This window comes from Nothoprocta perdicaria, unplaced genomic scaffold, assembly GCF_003342845.1.
Source record: "Nothoprocta perdicaria isolate Ctin4 unplaced genomic scaffold, notPer1 scaffold_368, whole genome shotgun sequence".
Taxonomy (NCBI): Eukaryota; Metazoa; Chordata; class Aves; order Tinamiformes; family Tinamidae; genus Nothoprocta; species Nothoprocta perdicaria.
Window position 1 is genome coordinate 173,291 of NW_020455608.1, and position 17,806 is coordinate 191,096.

The 17,806-nt window shown below is 35.3% G+C and overlaps 1 protein-coding gene across 1 annotated transcript in view; it reads left to right on the forward strand.

Moving 5' to 3' along the window:
- MAN2A1 (mannosidase alpha class 2A member 1) overlaps positions 1-17,525 on the forward strand; it is a 99,415-nt gene extending 81,890 nt beyond the window's left edge. Inside the window, exons 19-21 of the mRNA XM_026044488.1 lie at positions 8,973-9,167; positions 13,621-13,731; positions 14,695-17,525. Coding sequence (XP_025900273.1) covers positions 8,973-9,167; positions 13,621-13,731; positions 14,695-14,847 — 459 coding nt within the window. The 3' untranslated portion in view covers positions 14,848-17,525. The remainder of the gene's footprint in view (positions 1-8,972; positions 9,168-13,620; positions 13,732-14,694) is intronic.
- Positions 17,526-17,806: the final 281 nt, after the last annotated feature.

Sequence of the window (17,806 nt, forward strand, 5' to 3'; positions counted from 1 at the left end):
GGGCTTATTTGCTTAATAAAATGATTTTCACATATATTTTCCAACTTGTTTGGATAACTCATTCAGGCACTCACTGCAGCTGTCTTTTCTTATTAAAAAGAAAAGGCATCCTGCATGATCTTTCTTTTTGTTGTTGTTGTTTTTTTTGTTTTGTTTTCCCTTGTTGACTTATTCTGCACAGGTTCCTGATCTATGCAAAGAGAGCAGCATGATAAGTTACCTGTTAGAAATGTTTTAGGTGTTTTGATTGTCTGTGGTTACCCAGAAGTGGTGAAGAGGAGTTGGTGCAGTTGAAGAGGAGCTGTTGGTCTAATTGCTACTAAAGCAATTAGACGAACAGCATAGCTTGTAGCATAGCTTGTGCATCACCCAGAAGCAAATCACTTAAGAAGTGTTGAGTAAAGATGCATTATCTTTCTCTTGTTGTTTTGGAAGTTCAGTTTTCTCAGACTGATGAATCACTCTGTTTTTCAAAATAGATCTGTCAGGATATCAGTAACATTCCCTGATCCATGTTACTTTTTATGTTGTATTAAAATAAGGAAAGGTAGTACTCAGCTTTTCTCTCTGTTAAATGTAGAAATATATGTTTTATTGCATTGTTACTCAGAGGATAGTTGTTATAATAGCTTAATAATAGCCCTGTCAGAAGAATTGTGAAGAAATTATGCACTTTAAATCTCTAATAGCCTGCAAAGTGTGATTCACACACTGACCTTAATTTTGTTGGAAAGATCTATTTGTAATTGACTTAAGGAGCCATGGAAATTGCAAGAGAGGCTTTTGATTGCCTTGACTGCATCTTTGCCAGTAAAAGCTTTTTCTGCCCTTACTTAAAGATTATTTTATTCTCTGTCTTCTGAAAAACTTTTCTGAGGGACAAGATTTTGTTCTGTTTGAAAAAAAACCCTATAAAACATGAGACTCTGAAGACAAGATATTCAATTCCTTAAGAACGAATTAAAGTAAGTGTTATCACTTGGTAGTAATTCCTGAATTTTTGCTTGTTTGTTGTTTTTGGCAATATCAATTGAAAAATTTGCTTCATTTACATCTCTACAGTACCTTTTGTCTTTCCCCACCTTCTGCTCTGCACAGAATATTTAAATGGCAGAGATAAGCAACATGCATGTGTTCAGGCATATGATTGACCCATCCAGGAGGAGGGCAGAGTTTGTAATGATGACTAGCATAATCAGGTAGCCTATATTCTGCTAGATCCTTAATTCTCATGTTTCCTGTTCATTGGCTTTTGAATTTTAGTTGTGTCTGGCCGATAATAAGCATCATGTTCATTTCACCTTTGTGCATATGGCTTCAGCAAATGTAATTTCATGTTAAATTGCACTCATCCAATTCTTTGTTAAAGGTATCCCTCAGACCTCTGTTGATATATTTAGATATAATTTCTGTCCACATCTTTTTCTTCTACTACTAGATGTAGTAGATGTATAATTTTGATCACATGTTCATCTTCGTGCTTGTAAGTGCTTATGGTCTTTGCATATCTTTTTGGTTTCTCTCCTAATATCCCCCTCAGATATTGAGTATGAACTTTGTGCATTTCCTTTATATATCAACGGGATTATTGTTCAACTGAAAAGAAGACTGAGTGCAATTATCCTTACTTACCTGTCAAAACAGAGAGCAGTCCTTTATTTTTAAAAACATGTTCTTCATTTTATATTTATGCTAAGCCGCCTTAAAGGTAAGTATAAGTATAATAAGTATATTATAATACAGTATTTCTTCGAAGTGGTAATATCTTTTCTTCACCAGTGACATAGCTGGAGAAGAGGATGCAATTCAATGTACCCTCTTTCTTCCTCAGTTTTATATTTCAAATTAGCTTTGACTTGCTCAACTCATTTAATAGAATTTGTAGCCCAGTCTTAAGCAAAGGGCCAGTATTCACTTGCTCAGATAGATTCTGTGCTTTGGGAGGAGTTTATTTAGAGAAGAGATGATAGAGGCAGTTAATAAAATTGCAAATATGTGGCAGTTGGCTGAAAAAAATTTTTTTTGCCATGTAAGACTATTTTTTATTCTTACTTAATATCAGTAATCATTTTCTATGAAATTATATGCTTGATGATGTAGCCATTTCTGTCTTATGGCTCAACTGCATTTGCCACCTGTGGTGTGTATTTTTATAGTGCATACTTATATTCCAGGTAGTAGTTATGTATGCTTGCTAAGATACAAAAACAATCAACTGCTAATTAACTTGATGTCATAAAGAAGCAGAAACCTGTCATTTACTTAACTACTTCTAGTTAGGAGCATTTTTAAGCCCATGTGTGGCAGCCTCTAGTATTACAGTGGTCATCAGTGTTTTTTTCTGACACTAATAAAGATGCGTTGCAGAAAGGTGCTCATTAAAGATGCATTTATTTCCCAGCTCCAGTCATGGGATACTGGTCAAAGCTGTAAGGAGCAAGTATTTAGTAATAGGGCAGCAACCACTCATAATAGATGGCTAATAATGAAATAGGTAGTAAAGAAACTTACTCTGATTTCTGTACTTGTATCTCAGAGGCTTCTTTTGTATGCATGTTTCTACAGTGGATTTCTTCCCATTTTCTTTTTAGTTTTTGTTTGTTTTCATATTGTGTGTACTTGTCTGCTGTCTCTGTTTATATGAAAGTGTTGAGACGAGTACTACTCTCTGTTTGTGTGAGTGGCCAAGTGCAAGGTATGTATGTGTGCTCATGAGCTGCTTTTGGGAACATTTGCTCTGCCTTGCTGCTGCATGGACACAGAATCTCAGAAGCCTCTCGTCTGAAATAGTGGGATGAGTGGAATCTCCTGATCTTAGAGACTACAAAATTCAGCCTTAACTACTATAAGGAGACTACAGGAAAACTTCATAGGAAACTATAAAGGAAAACCCTGGGCCCAAAGTTCCCCATATCTGACGCCCTCTCATAGTTAAAGTTGTTTCACTTGCAGCATCAGTGCCAGCCAAGAATCTGCCGACAGTACAGAAGCTCCAAGGTGATTGTACCCTGAACTAACTCAAAACCTTGTGTATATTTTACAATGAAAAAGAGATTTTATTTCCTATAAAATGAGCCTTTAGGGACCCTTTTCACTTAGTGTGGCAGAAATATGTCTCCTGAGTAATGCCTCCAAATGAATTGATAGAAAATAGCCTATTTCCAGATGAGATGTGTGGGGTTTTTGTCTTTTTTTTTTTTTTTTGGTCTGCTCTTCTGAGTCTTCCTTTGTTGGTCTCTTTAACAGCTGTCACAAAAGCTAAGCAATTCAGATCAGGATTTTCAGAAAAGAATTGGAAATGTTCTTTTAAAACAATATGTACTTTGATATGCAAAACTATAAGTGATTAATATTTCGATATTAACAAAATATATACGTGAACTGTTCAGGCAGTTTTGCACATTTTTCAGGACATTTGCCCCAGGATTTCAGGAGAGACTTTGATTTTCTACTGTAACATGGAATTACTTGGCAGCAGTATTCTTGTTTTTATAGTCTTACGATTTCAGGATAGTTGTGTGTTCAGCAGTCACATTTGTGGCTGGACTTGGGTTTCTGGCTGCAGTTCTGCCAGGCTTCCCCAAAAGGGATTACAGACTTGCTCTCTTAAAAAGGGTTCTTCAGGCTTTCATAAGGAAGATAATTCTGCTGAATATTCTTGTGCAGCTTCAGGATCTTAAAGTGCTCTGAATCCCACTGCTCAGAGAAGGTCTGCCCAACCTTATTTGATTTATATTCAATTTTAGTGTTCCCTTATAGTCACTAGCCAGTATGAAACCTACTTGAAGAGGAGAGAGGTTTTCTTTGATAAAAGGTTAAGTCAGCATTGCAGTCTTGAGAGAACTATTCACATAAGGAGAAGAACTTGTTACTATTATTAATATTCCTGTTTATGAAAAATGACAGAAGTTTGGAGATTGAAGGAGCTCTAAATTTTTTTTTTCAAAAAAAAAAAAAAAAAAAGAAGTGACTTTGTGCACGCCATGGTTTCTGAAGGATAGATTTAAATGCTTTTCAACCTGTAAACTTTTTTTTCACTCTGCCTTGTTATCTGACTGGTATTTGTTTTGCTGTGAGTGAAAACCACACTATCTAGTGAATGTTTGCCTTTTCAAAAGCACCAAATTTTTTGCCTATGCATGATCTCTGATTCCAGAGATTGTTATCACAAAAATTAGGAATTAGTGGCGTATTGTTATCTGGAGGATCTTCTACTGAAGAATTTATAATCTCAGAAATGTTTTTGTGTTATAGTGTACAATTAGCTGAATTTCAAGAAAACGCATCTACTTTGCACTGTAAAGAGCTAAGATCCAGGAAGTCTGGCACATAATGATTATAATTAAGTTGAAACAGTTTATTGCTGGTGTCCATGCAAGAATGCATTATAATTTGCTTACTGTCTGTCTACAGACTTATTCCTTGCAAAGTGGGTAGAGCTCTACCTGATTAAGAATTTAAGACTTTTCCTTTGAGGGAAGAGCATGTGTAATGTAAACTATTGTTACCTACCACATAATATACTGCAGGACAACATATTAACATAGTTGTTGCCAACCATTATGTTTTTCACCTGTAAGCAGACCAGCATATTATCATCCAGTCAGACTTCTCACATATAAGTACCATCTTGTTGAATATGTAAATATACTGTCAACATTTAAATCTTTAAATCTTAGGAGGAGAACCAAATTTAGGGTTTTTTTTTCTTTTTTTTTTTTTTTTTTTTTTTTTTTTTGTATTTTTTAAAATATATTTTGAGTTTCTTGGCTGACAACCTCACTTTCCAGATTATGACTGGGAAAGAATTAATAATGTTGCCATTCCAAGTGGTGAGACTAGGGAAGCTCTGAGGAGTCATCTTACTCTTGAAATTGAGTTGTTAGTCTAGAAGTGCCCATCCTCTGAGAGTGCTGCCAGTTGGTTTTCTGAACCTGTGATTGAGAAAGTTGAAAAACATATTGAGTCTTTTATCGCAAAGCGTAAGGAGACAGCGACTGTCTTCCTTCAGAACTAGTTCATGCAATTTAATATCGCAGTCTGTTGCTCTACATCCCTTGTTTTAGCCGGCCAGTGATCTTATCTTTTTCCAGATTGTTTGAATGTCCTGAGATCCAAAGTATTCATCCACATTTCAGCATGTTTGATCAGATAATTTGAATGCTGGTGAGCTTTTGGAGTTAGAATTGAATTCCTTTTCTGACAAGGGCTGTTTTGCTCCATAGCAAAAACTGTCTAGAGGACTAAACTGTCAAGATCTGTGATTTGATGTTCACATCTGGCCCAGTTTCCTATCCTTACTTCTATGTGGGAAACTTTAGACCACTTATATATGTTGAAAAGCTAATTGTTTCTCTATTAGCTAGATTAAAGTCCAATTATCAGCTGTTTCAGCTTCATTTTCTTCTCTACCCATTCCTTTTTCTTATTCTGTTACTAAGTGATTTCTGGAGTCTTAATTAGTGTGCTTCTTTCCAATTAAGGAGCCCTGGTCCTCAATTAAATTCTTAGTGGAAAGCCCTTTCAGTCATTTTATAATATGTTCTATCCTCCTTTTAAATAAATAATACAAATAAAATAATATAATCAATATCAATAATCAGTAAAATAATTTTTACTTATGCTATAAGGGCAAAGGAGATTCCAGCCTGTATGCCATATTCCTCTAGAGCATTCTTCATACATTAAGCCTTTTCTATAGCTTGCTCCAGTTTGTCCCCTAAGGTTATATTGGAGTGGGTTGGTTTTTTTCTGTTGTTGTTTTTGTTTTGTTTGTTTTCCCACAATTATCTTCCTTTTGATGATAAGGACAGCTTCAGTATGAAGATTTGATTACATCTATTATTGCACAGTCATTTAAGGGGGTCACATTTCAACACAGGATTTGCTGTTGGATAGCTAGCTATATAAGCGTGCTATAAAGTAGTTTAAAAAAGAACTATGTGGTCTTATTAGAGCTCATTAAGCTAACACTCAGCTACATCTCTGGCATCTGTCAGAGTCTTGCCAATGCATGGTGTTTGTAAGGTTGCCAGTAGGGCTTCATTCATTCCTTAAGTGCTAAACACACACTGAAGTTGAGGAAATAATTACTCCTTGAGAGAGCGGTACTTTAGCTAGATGGAGACTCTGTCTCCGTGTTAGCAACAGCAAGGTACTGCTGAAAGCCACCCACATAGTGAAATGTACAGACTAACTGTTCTTCCAAATGTGTGGTCTATACATTCACAACCTCCCCTTCTGTCTCTCCCTCTGATTCCTGCTTAAATTCTGGATCGCATGGCTGTGAGGGGAGAGACATGTTCCAATCCTTCTTACGTCTGTAGTGTATGTAGGAGGAAAGTGGGATTTGAAACATCCCTTCTGATTTTTATGTATTACCATTGTCTTTGTAATATTTGCAAAAACTTGTTTACCCCTTTTGGGTTTTCTGGCAGCTTTTGACTCTGTGAAATTTCATGCTGCTATTACAGTTGTAGATATTGTACAGTTGTAGAATTACCGTCTCTGGGAAGAGATGATTGCATTTCCTGTGCTGGTGCAGACATTTAGAAATTGGCTCTGGTTCCAGGCTTGAAAATATATGGTTCAAGATACAATCTCCACGTAAATCTTGGTAGTTCTTTTCAAAGTTGGAATTTTGGTTAATGCTCAAGTAGAACACTTAGGTCTGTACTAAAGTTGCAGATCTAAACGCAGCAGGAGTAAAGATGTGTCTGGGGGGAATTGAATCACTTCTGATTCTAGCATTTGCCAAAGTCCTTCAAGACTATGCTACTCTGCTTAGCCAGTTCTTGAATCTAAGAATTTAGGAGCCATTTTTTATAGTTACAGTGCGGTTTGTCTAAGAATTTAATCCCTTCACCTTTCAACCAAAAATGATTTCTTCACACCCATGCTTCTGCCTTGAAGTTACCGGTTTCTTTCTGTGTGCTTTGGTTATGATTTCTCTATTGCTACATACATTACTGCATTTCTCTATAAAAAGTACATTTTTTTTCAAGTCAGTTCTCCTAGCCTGAAGAAGATTTTGAACTACTAAGTCCTAGAAAAATGTCCTGCCCTGTGGTATCTTCACCTCCAGATGAGAATGAGGACTTGATATTTTTCCTACTTTGATGTGAGCCAAAATAAAAACTTGCTTGCATTTATTTTTCTGTGCTTCTGAGATGTTTGCCTCTTAGAATCATACTGTACTAGATTTAGTATATCTTTTTTCTCTAAGAAACACAGTTATCAGAAAAACGTCACTTCTGTACGTCTCATGTGGCCTAGGTGCTTTTTTTTTACTTTGAGGTTCCTGAAATTACGTGGATATCTAAGCGAGTTATGTTTTTGCAAGCACTGTATTTCCAGGCATAAGGTTGCAGTGGGTAGAAGTAACTAGTAAATGTTTAAGATGTCTTATAGTGTCATCCACAGTGCTAATGAACATTTAGATAAAACCTCAAAAATAAAAAACAGAATTATTTCTTTGAAAACCCGCCCATCTTCCTCTTTCAGTCTTGTCGGAGCCTCTTAATTCTGAAAATTCTGGAGTAATGCAGAAAGGGCTGTAAATAATTGCTGTGTGCCAATTGAATCCATAAATATGTATATCAAAGGTTTTAGTTGTGTTGAGCAACTTATTTGAAAGTTAAACTGATCTTGTGAAATACTCATTTGAAAATCTTGAGTTACTTGTTTTTATGTTGTGGTTTTGACCAGAGAACTTTCTGAAGAGGTCAGTTTTGATTATATTTTATTCTGATCTTCAGTGACAATTCTTCTAAACAGTTTTAGGTCTAGGTAACAGAACTGTTATGCAAAAATTTCATTTGTGGGAAAAGAGATAAAATGTTGACATCTGCCCACATAGCTCTGTTACATAGCACTGAATTTCATGTTACAGCTGAGCAGAACACTCTTCTCTGAAAGCAACAGTCACAGGAATTTTTATTTTGGTCTCAAAAGTATCGAGATCTCTTCTGCCACCTCTGTTTCAAATTGTGCTGCTAGGCATGATCAGGGCTCAAATACCTTAACATGCCCAGGTGCTCTTTTGAGGATATAGTACTACTTACTTTTGTTTGATAAGGTACCTTTTTTGCCCTAAGTCATTTCCCGTTTGTTACCAAATGTATTAAAAACGATAGCTTTGTTTTACATGTGGAAAAGAGGACCATTATTAAACTGTTTTCTAGTTCACACTACTATTTTGTTCAAAGAAATTTCAGTGACAGAAGCTGGTAGGATATATACAGCATGTCAGAATACCCAGAACAAGGGACTCTTTATGCTCTAATCTGTCTAGAAAAGCAATATTTTTGAAAAGTATTCTGGTAACATCAAGAATGAATATTTTTTTTTTTTCTCTCTCTCTTCTGATTAGGTGCTCAAGAATTGCAGGGCTAGAGAATCGTGAATTTATGATTCTTTCTTAAAGTTTGTCAAGTATACCAGTTTTCAAAAGAGGTATTTTGTTCCCCTGCTGCCAACTCTTATAAAAGTCACTTTCTATTTTGTAGCAGTTTCCCTAACAAATGAAAAAAATCAACAACAACAAAAAACTTGTTAAAGACAAATAGTTTGAAGGCACAAAGCAAGTGGGAAGTGAACAGCAAGGACTAGCAATAAATATTGACAAGCAACCCATTACACAGAGCTTTTCATTAGAAGGCTTGTCGTTAAGGACATTTTCTAGATTACGTGTTTGGGGTGTAACGCTGACAACAAAGCAGTGGTGCAAGTGGCAATACATTCTTACGATCATTTTTGAAAGAGGCAGTAATTATTTGCAAAAGCGGTAGATATTCCTTGTGATGAAAAAGAGAATTAGGGAATGATCAGAAGTTTCCAGAAGTGATTAAATGGTCGGTATATAAATTAAAATATTGTCTCAATAGAATCATATGTAAAGTAAATGTGTTTAGAACTTTAGACACGTTCATGTGTTAACTTGAGTTAACAAATATTTTCTCTATATTTTGCAGAATGAAGAGAAGTCATCAGTTAGTTTTCCCTCACTCCTTAGCCATATAACTTCTACCTTCATAAATCATCCTGTAATTCCAATGACAATTTATGCAGATTCAGGTGTCCCTGAGATACTACGTTCTTTTTCCCCACTCATGTCATCCATGCCTTGTGACATGCACATAGTTAATCTGAGGACAATCCAGTCAAAGGTAAGTCAAATTATTATTTTAATGACCAACCGTATGATACAGCTTATTAATAGAGTCTAGTAAAATATTTTACTCATATTATATACAAAATTCACAAATTACCTTCCTGAACTGCAGTGTAATGACTAAGCTTTTGTAATCATGCAAGAACTGAAGACCTTTTCCATGCTGGTCATTTTTTGAGTGTTATGACAACTCTTGAGTTTGCAGCCACTGATTTGGTTTGTGCACTTCAAAGATAAAAATACTAGTAGTTGTATGCCTGAACTAGCATTATAGTTATTATAGAAGAAAAGTTATTCTCCACCTCAGAAACACTCTGCGTTGAATGTCTTCTATGTCAGAATGATCTTCTTAATTCTTTCCTCATTTCCTGTGTCTTACTTCCGTCTGCCAAGGAGTAGCAAATGCCATAATTTTTATTAATTGGTACTGAATAGTTTTTTTGCAGAACTGCAAACTTCACACAGCTTTATTTGTTGGAAATGATATTTCAAGAGATGGTATAATTACAATTTCTGAGAAAACTCACAGAAAAAGAGTATCAAATTAGAATATTACTAAGATTTAAAGCAGAAATTAAAAAGTTGCAGTGCATTAAAGCATAAATGAGGAAAAGTGTAAGGGAATTCCTTGTTTTCATTTAATTTGCCCCCTCAGAGGGAAAAAAAAATGCTACTTGTATAAGATATATGATCCTATCGTAGAAGAGGGTAGTGTCTTGGGAAGATGAAAATTAAAGACATTTGTAATATAAACCTGTTTTTTAAATTCACTGAAACTAGAATTACCTACTGTAAATACACTGGGCTTCACTATTTAAAAAATGAATTCATTTGTTCTTTCATACTAAATATAAATAGACATTTTTGTCCTGTTGCTTGAACTTTGTAATACATTTCTGTTAGACTGATAATGTTTAAATGGTTTTGTCATTTTAATCATCAAGATCTTTACAAGGATGGCCTGAGATACTGCTTATAACTTAACTTCTTTCCTGTGAGGGTGACAGAGCAGTGGAACAGGCTGCCCAGGGAGGTTGTGGAGTCTCCTACTCTGGAGGTCTTCCAAACCCGCCTGGATGCCGCCCTGTGCCACATGCTGTAGGTGTGCCTGCTTGAGCAGGAAGGTTGGACTAGATGATCTGTAGAGGTCCCTTCCAACCTTAACTATTCTGTGATTCTGTGATTCTGTTATAAGACAGCATAGCAGGTTTTTTTCTATCTAGGAGCCTCATGTGAAAACGACATTAAACTTCTCAAAGAGATCAAAATTGGATCAAGCCTTGGCAGCTGTTCTGAGAAAGGCAGCCAGAGATTTGATTGCTCTGTATTTTGGGATTTTTGTCATATGACATTGCTGTGAAATTTTATAGGATTAAGGATATTGGCATTTGTTGAAAATTGAGAAAAGTGATACAGGGTTTCAAAAAGTTATAGCCAAATTTGAAAAGTATATGGGACTTAAATTAGGTTCATACTCAGAGGTTCCCTTAGGCTTGTGTACATTCAGTCTAATTTACCTAGAGATAGTAGAAGAATAAGTAGTAAGTTAGAGCAGATGCATACACTATGGTAACTTGCTATGTCTTACATCTTGTTTTATAATAAGTAACTTACAGCTTTATTCTTTACTTGTGGCTGTTAGATGCATGATAAAGTCCTGGGAAGTCTAAGCGGTTGACTGCTATGTCACAGATGTTTATATTTGGCAAAGCTCTATTCCTAAACATTATTTTAATTATTTAATAACATCCTATTTTGAACATTCTGAATCTTAATTAGGATAATATTTAATTTTGAAAAAACTTATGAGTTGAAATAGTTATGCTGTCATTTGAAATGCATTTATTATGCAGATGACTACAAGATAATTCCACTGGATATAGAGAAAGTGTTGATATACTTGACTGGCTTGTCATTTCTAGCATCACTTTGCCCCCAAAGGAAGTCAGGCTTTTGCAGTGTGAATTTTAATACTTCATTAATCTGATGTTTAGGCGGACAGTATTTTTTGTGCATAAAAGCATGTATTTTTAAGCGCAGTGCTTTATTTCAACTGTATGTCATATCAATGCAGTTAAAACTAAGTCTGATATCTCATAGTTGAAGACTGCAACTATTATTTTTTACTTTGTTACTGTCTTATTTAATGTAGGAAATGGTGCTATTGTTGCAGTAAAATATGTAGAAAATTCTCAACCCTTCAAGATATAAAGTGACAGAATCACAGAATGGTTAAGATGGGAAGGGATCTCTAGACATCATCTAGTCCAACCCCCCTGCTCCAGCAGGGATACCCAGAGCACAGGGCGGCATCCAGGCGGGTTTGCAAGATCTCTGGAGAAGGAGACTCCACAGCCTCCCTGGGCAGCCTGTGCCAGGGCTCTGTCACCCTCACAGTGAAGAAGTTCTTCCTCATATGGAGATGTAACTTGAGTTTGTGCCTATTACCTCTTCGTGCCTGGCCACCACCAAGATGAATTTGGCCCCATTCACTTTACATTCTCCCCTTAGATATTTGTAAATGTATATACTTATACATACTCTTATACACTCCCCGCCATGTATAAGAGATGCTGCATTCCCTTTATGATCTTGGTTGCCCTCCGCTGGACCCCCTCTAGAAGCTCCACGTCCCTCTTGTCCTGGGGAGCCCAGAACTGCCCCCAATACTCCAGGTGCGGCCTCCCCAGAGCTGAGCAGAGGGGCAGGATCCCCTCCCTCCACCTGCTGCCAACATCCTCCTGATGCAGCCAGGATCCCATGGGCCTTCTTGGCCACGAGGGCACTGCTGCCTCGTGGGTAACGTGGTGTCCACCAGGACTCCCAGGTCCCTCTCCGTGGAGCTGCTTTCCAGCAGGTCGACCCCTATTCTGTCCTGGTGCCTGGAGTTATTCCTCCCCAGGTGCAGAACCCTGCACTTGTCCTTGTTGAACCTCAGGAGGTTCCTCTCTGCCCAACTCTCCAGCCTGTCCAGGTCCCTCTGGATGGCAGCACAGCCCTCCGGAGTGTCGGCCACTCCACCCAGCTTGGTGTCATCTGCAAACTTGCTAAGGGTGCCCTCCGTGCCCTCATCCAGGTCATTGATAAATAAAATGATGTAAACCTGTTTAAATATGCTGATGAGGGACACAGTTCACTAAGAACTTGATATTAAGGTTATTTTAACCATTCTGTTTAGGAAATCCTTCTCATGACTTTCAAACTCTGCAAAGCTTTCACCAGCCAATGATTTATGCACATACCTCATTTCAAGTCCAAATTTAACTGGGAACCTTCTTTAGAATTTTGAAACGGGGAACTTAAAAACAGAGATGTTAATTTTATTAGGTTTTTATTTCTTCTCATCTCAGTGAGTAAGTGAATTTTCAGTAAAATGAAACTGTCTGACAGTGTTTAAGTAAGCTGTCTTTGCTCCCGCCGTCTCCCTTATTAGGAGGAGATGGGTTTTGACCTGAAGCATACTTAATTAAGACATCTCTCATACCTTACAGTTCCAAGGACTCTAAAGGATAATAAAAAGCTTAGTGCTTATTGACAAAGCTTGCATTGAAAAACTGGCAGTTTTCTCAAAGATGTGATGTGAAAATAGTTTTTCCTGAAGCACTGGCTGCTGCTTAGGGAAAGGGTTGAGTGCTTAAAATGGAAATGGAAGTATGAAATGTGATGAATAACTTCCTTTTTGCTGCTTTTCCTGTTTGCTTGATTTCTTAAACATTTTTGTAAAAATTAAACAGCTTCCCATCCAGTTGCAGCATTGGACTCTTTCTGAAGCACACATCAAAACAGTTACTTGTTTTATTAGATGTCACATTAATACCATACTGTTCTAAATTAAGTTCAGTCTTTTGGACCAAACTTTGCAGTTGAGGCTGTGAATTACTTTATGATGTTATTTGAGGCTCAAGAGCAACATACTTTTTTTCTACAAACATAAAAAATATTTAATATTTACATATTACTATATGGTTTCATGTAGACTTCAAACTGAGAAAGATTTTTAGGGATTGGATGTGCAAACTGAAAATTTGATAAAATATAGTCATTAAAAGTTAAGCTGCTAGTGCAGTTACCACATGCTTTTGGTTTGGTTTTGATGTCATAATTTATCTAAGAAACTAATTAGTACAACTACACTAGATAATTGAAGCAGCACTTAAATTATGAGTCCACATTTATGTCCATATCTATCTGGCATTGAATTCTCTGGTTACTAACTTACCAGTTACAAATAATACAAATGTAAGTCTGAAGTCATTCTGCTGTTTAATTCTTTTCATGTTTAGTCTTGTAACATTAAAAGAACTATGGCTTTCCAGTCTAGGCTGGACGATATTTGAGGCATAAGTGGCTCTATCACTGTAAGGTTATAATTTGCTTATGAAGTCCTAGAGTATCTTCCTTGCTGTGCTACTTTCTGAGTAACGTTTTGTTTCTTTCATTTCTTGCAGTCAGATTTTGAGCCATCTGATGAAGCTGCTCTGATTCTTCACAGGAAGGGATTTGATTGTAGATTTTCAAACAGAGACGTGGGTCTGTTCTGTTCTACCACTCAGGGAAAGGTATAGTGACATTTTATGGATATTTTCATGTGTAATGTTTTGCAAAAAGATTGATACTAGGGTAAAATTGTGGTTGAAATCTTAGCAGTTATTTCTCAAGAATGATAATTTCAGGATATTAAGATATTTCAGGATATTAGTTGCGCTTATCTCGAAAGCTGAATATAGTGCTTACCTTTGATAAATGTAGAAAATTTCTTGTGTATAAGTGATTAGGCAAGTTGTCAGCAAGTAAATGTCTAAGTTGAAGTTCTAATCTTACTGATTTTCCCTATATATTATTTCAAGCATTTCAAGCACTGATCATTATTCCTTACATAATTTCCAAATAGTGCAATGCAAGCAAGTTGATCAAAAAAAGAGTTGAATTACAAATTCTTAAGTGTGTTGTCTGGAAAGTATTAACTTATTCATAAGTTATGCAACTTGTACTTGGAAAATTGTTACCACTTCCAGCATGTCTTTGTCTACTGCAGGATTGTATGGCCTACCTCATTGCAAATATCTGAACACGTTGTGTATGTCCTAGATTTGTTATGATATGTAACAGCTGTAATTCTACAGTTTTTTTTCCTAAAGGTTATAGATCTTGGGATAATTAGTAGTGTTTTTGTAGGATTTTCAAATCTTGAAATAGGTTTAGTATTTTTATTAACAGGCAACTGTTGGGATTGGAAAATGGAAGGGTTTGAATCCAAATATTTTTGTCATTTTTTTGTCCATTTATTTATGCTTATTTTAGTTTCTTTGAAGTGTTAAAAGTGAAGACTACCAAAAATGCCTTCTTTTTTTTCTAGTATATAGCAGTTAAGAAATGGTATCCAGAAATATTTGTGGTGTTGCTGATGTAAGTTTTCCTGAGTTATTGTCTGTAAGAAATGTATGATTTAGATGACTGTTAAATATTAAAGTTGATTTTAAGGAAAATATATTATTTTCTAAAAATACATTTTTTTTTCCCAGATAAAGGTGCATAAACTATTTAACAAGTTCAGCGTAGAAAGTCTTACACCTACATCTTTATCTTTGATGCATTCACCTTCAGATGCTAGAAATATTACTGAAATTAATATGAGTTCTATGGAGATAAATACATTCCGGATTCGGCTAAGATGAAATCTGGCTTTAATACTCAGAGAAGAGGATTCTGCAGTTGTATCGCCTCCACGTGCAATAAGAAGCACATTATTATTGTTCCAGCTTCTGGATACTGTGAGAAAAAAATAGCTTACATTCTATTGTTCTTTGACCAACACAGTGAAAAGCCATGTTGCAAGCAACATTTTTTTTTTTCATGAAATACCGACATCAGTATAAATTAATGCAACAAGTGAAGAAATTTTAAAGGATATTAACCTCTCAACAGATTAAATCTCAGGTTAAATGCTAACTAACGATGTATCTGGTGTTCTTATTTTAGTTATCATAGAAAGGGGATTGAATTTTAGACAAAGGGGATTGAATTTTAGACAAAGGGGATTGAATTTTAGACAAACTGTTTTGTTGATACTTCATTAATTTGTGTACAAATAAATCAGTGTAGAAATGCCTGATGCAGCTTGGAATTAAAATGGAATAAAATATTCTTGGGTAGTAGCTAATGTCCAAATATTTACAATCATTTGCATAAATGACAATAATTTCAACTTACTCCACAATTCATTTCAACTTGCTCAACAGAAAAGAGATTTTTGAATTGTGGTAGAATGAAAACTTGCAGTCCTTGTGATAAGTCATGGTAGATTTTAAAGCTTCTACCGCTTGCTTGAGCTATGTAACTACAAAAACATGAATCTGCAAAACAATTTTGCATTCAAAATGTTTAATATAACTCCCATTTTGTTACTTGACACACTGGGATATGTGCAATTATTCCATTATCATAAGTGACAAGAAATGTCAGTAATTGTCATGAATACAAGATTTTTTACAAAACTCATTTGGATATTGATGTTCTCTTAAATGAGTTTTCTATTTCAAGATTACCATATCAAGATAAATGTGCCTTATTTTTTGATACGTCTTGTTACAATTTTGGTGTCTACATTAATGTTTTGGGGGAAGGGTAGTTTATATAATACTTAAACTGTGTATCTCCTATTTGATAATGCCGGCCACACTCTGATCTATGTCCTCCTGCACCAAGTTTGTGCTATCTTATTCTAAACATTTTGACTATTTGAATGTATTAAAATGATGTCATATCACAAATCAAAAAAAAAAAAAAAAAAAGAATTACTGTAAAACCTAAATTCAGCTGCTTTCAAGGAAATTGCAACTTGATGCAGAGATTTGATAGTGAGCAAGACATAGTTTGCAAACCCTCATAGTCGTGCTTGCGTGTCACAGATTGTGGTGACCTGTGCATTCAGAATCATGTGCCTATATTTTAAACATCATTTCTCAAAATTACAACCTCACTTAACGTTGCCACTGTTCACAGTACCGAGGAGTAGGTTCTTACTCTTCTTGCTTTGTTTTCACATTTCAACTTATTTCACAACATGTTTCACATTTATTGCTAAAGCCATTTGAGTGTGGAAAATATTTCTCTGTGTAGAACTACTGCTTACAATTGAAACATAAACATGTCTTTGAGTGTGATCCCCTTCACAGCGCTTTTTTCTATCTTCATATTACTTGTTTTCATCTCTTGCTTAACCTTTACTTTTCCATACATCACTCTTTTAATAATAATGCATGAAAAGTTAACTGGTAAAAAGATGTGCTATTTTCATGCTGCCAACTGTACTTAATTTGATCATTATCGTTCCACAGTGTATCAAATTATATCTTGTAGCTGCAGGCAATCATAAAGAAAATGACAGTAAAGTTTTAATTTCATGCTTTATTATGACTGGATCTCTATCAGGATTGCCTATGTGTCCCTACTTAATCTGCTGTATGTAATTAATGGAATATTTAGCAGGTTCTGGTGCAAGTTATGTCAAGAGCATAAAAACCACTAACCATAAATGGAAGAATCAGATGGATCCAATGAATGGATATTTTCATGCAATAAACATGTACTGTAAGTTTTCTTAGTTAGAGTGTTTGAAAATATATTTTTTTTTGTTGGAACTTACAGCTTGGTACACTTGCCAACAGAAGATTCTAATAACATCTATTTTGTTGCAGCTTAAGAATTAAAACATTTCAGAGACTTGTGTGTGTTCTGCGCAAGAGAGCTTTCAAAATTTTAAGTTTTGTTAAATAGAAAGGTAAAACTTTGATGCAATAAAGTTTTAAAGTATTTTGCCTGTTGGAATTGTTTCCAAAAGATGTTTCTTGGCATTGTAACTTTTTGATTTATCATCAGCTGTACAATCATGATGCCTGAATTTTCCTTAACCAGGAGATTTATTCTATTCTGTTATTTTGTCTCATATTTTTGGTTTTTTCTTTTTGTTTTTTTTTTTTCCAACAACAGAACAGGTTGGGGTCCTCACCTAAAACCAGACTCCACAGTCTGGTAAGAGATTTTACTGTAATTGGTTCAGGATGTAACCGTTGATACTTTTCTCAGCAGCTCTCATGAATTCTTACTGTATTAAGAGATTTCAGGTTCTTGTTTTTCAGTGCATTTGCCATCTAGTTTCATCATACTCTTTACTTTTATTCTGTTTTTATAACTGCTGAGTTTTAACTACTGGTTAAGAAAACCAAGCATGTTACTTTTACCCAATATTCTTTTAAAGACAATGCTGTATAAGAAATGGTATAAGACCTTTTAATTACTCTTCATATTAGAGTTGTACCTGTACTGCGATTTTTTTACATTCCTTTATCTGAAATGTCTTTGTTTTTACTTGCTCATATTGTCTCTGAAACCAATTGATTTAAATTGAAGGTTTTTGATATTTTCTCTTAGAAGGTTTTATATCTTATGGGGATATGTAATATAAGACCTCTAATAAAAGATAATCTTATTGTGAAATGTGTTTAGTGTCATCAGTACCTTAGCAGTAGCTAACTTAAAAAAAAAAAAAAAAAAAAAAAAAGGCATTTTTTCTCTAAGAATTTTGATTTATCAGTAATATTTAGGAATAAGAATTTTCTGAATAAGCATTTTCTG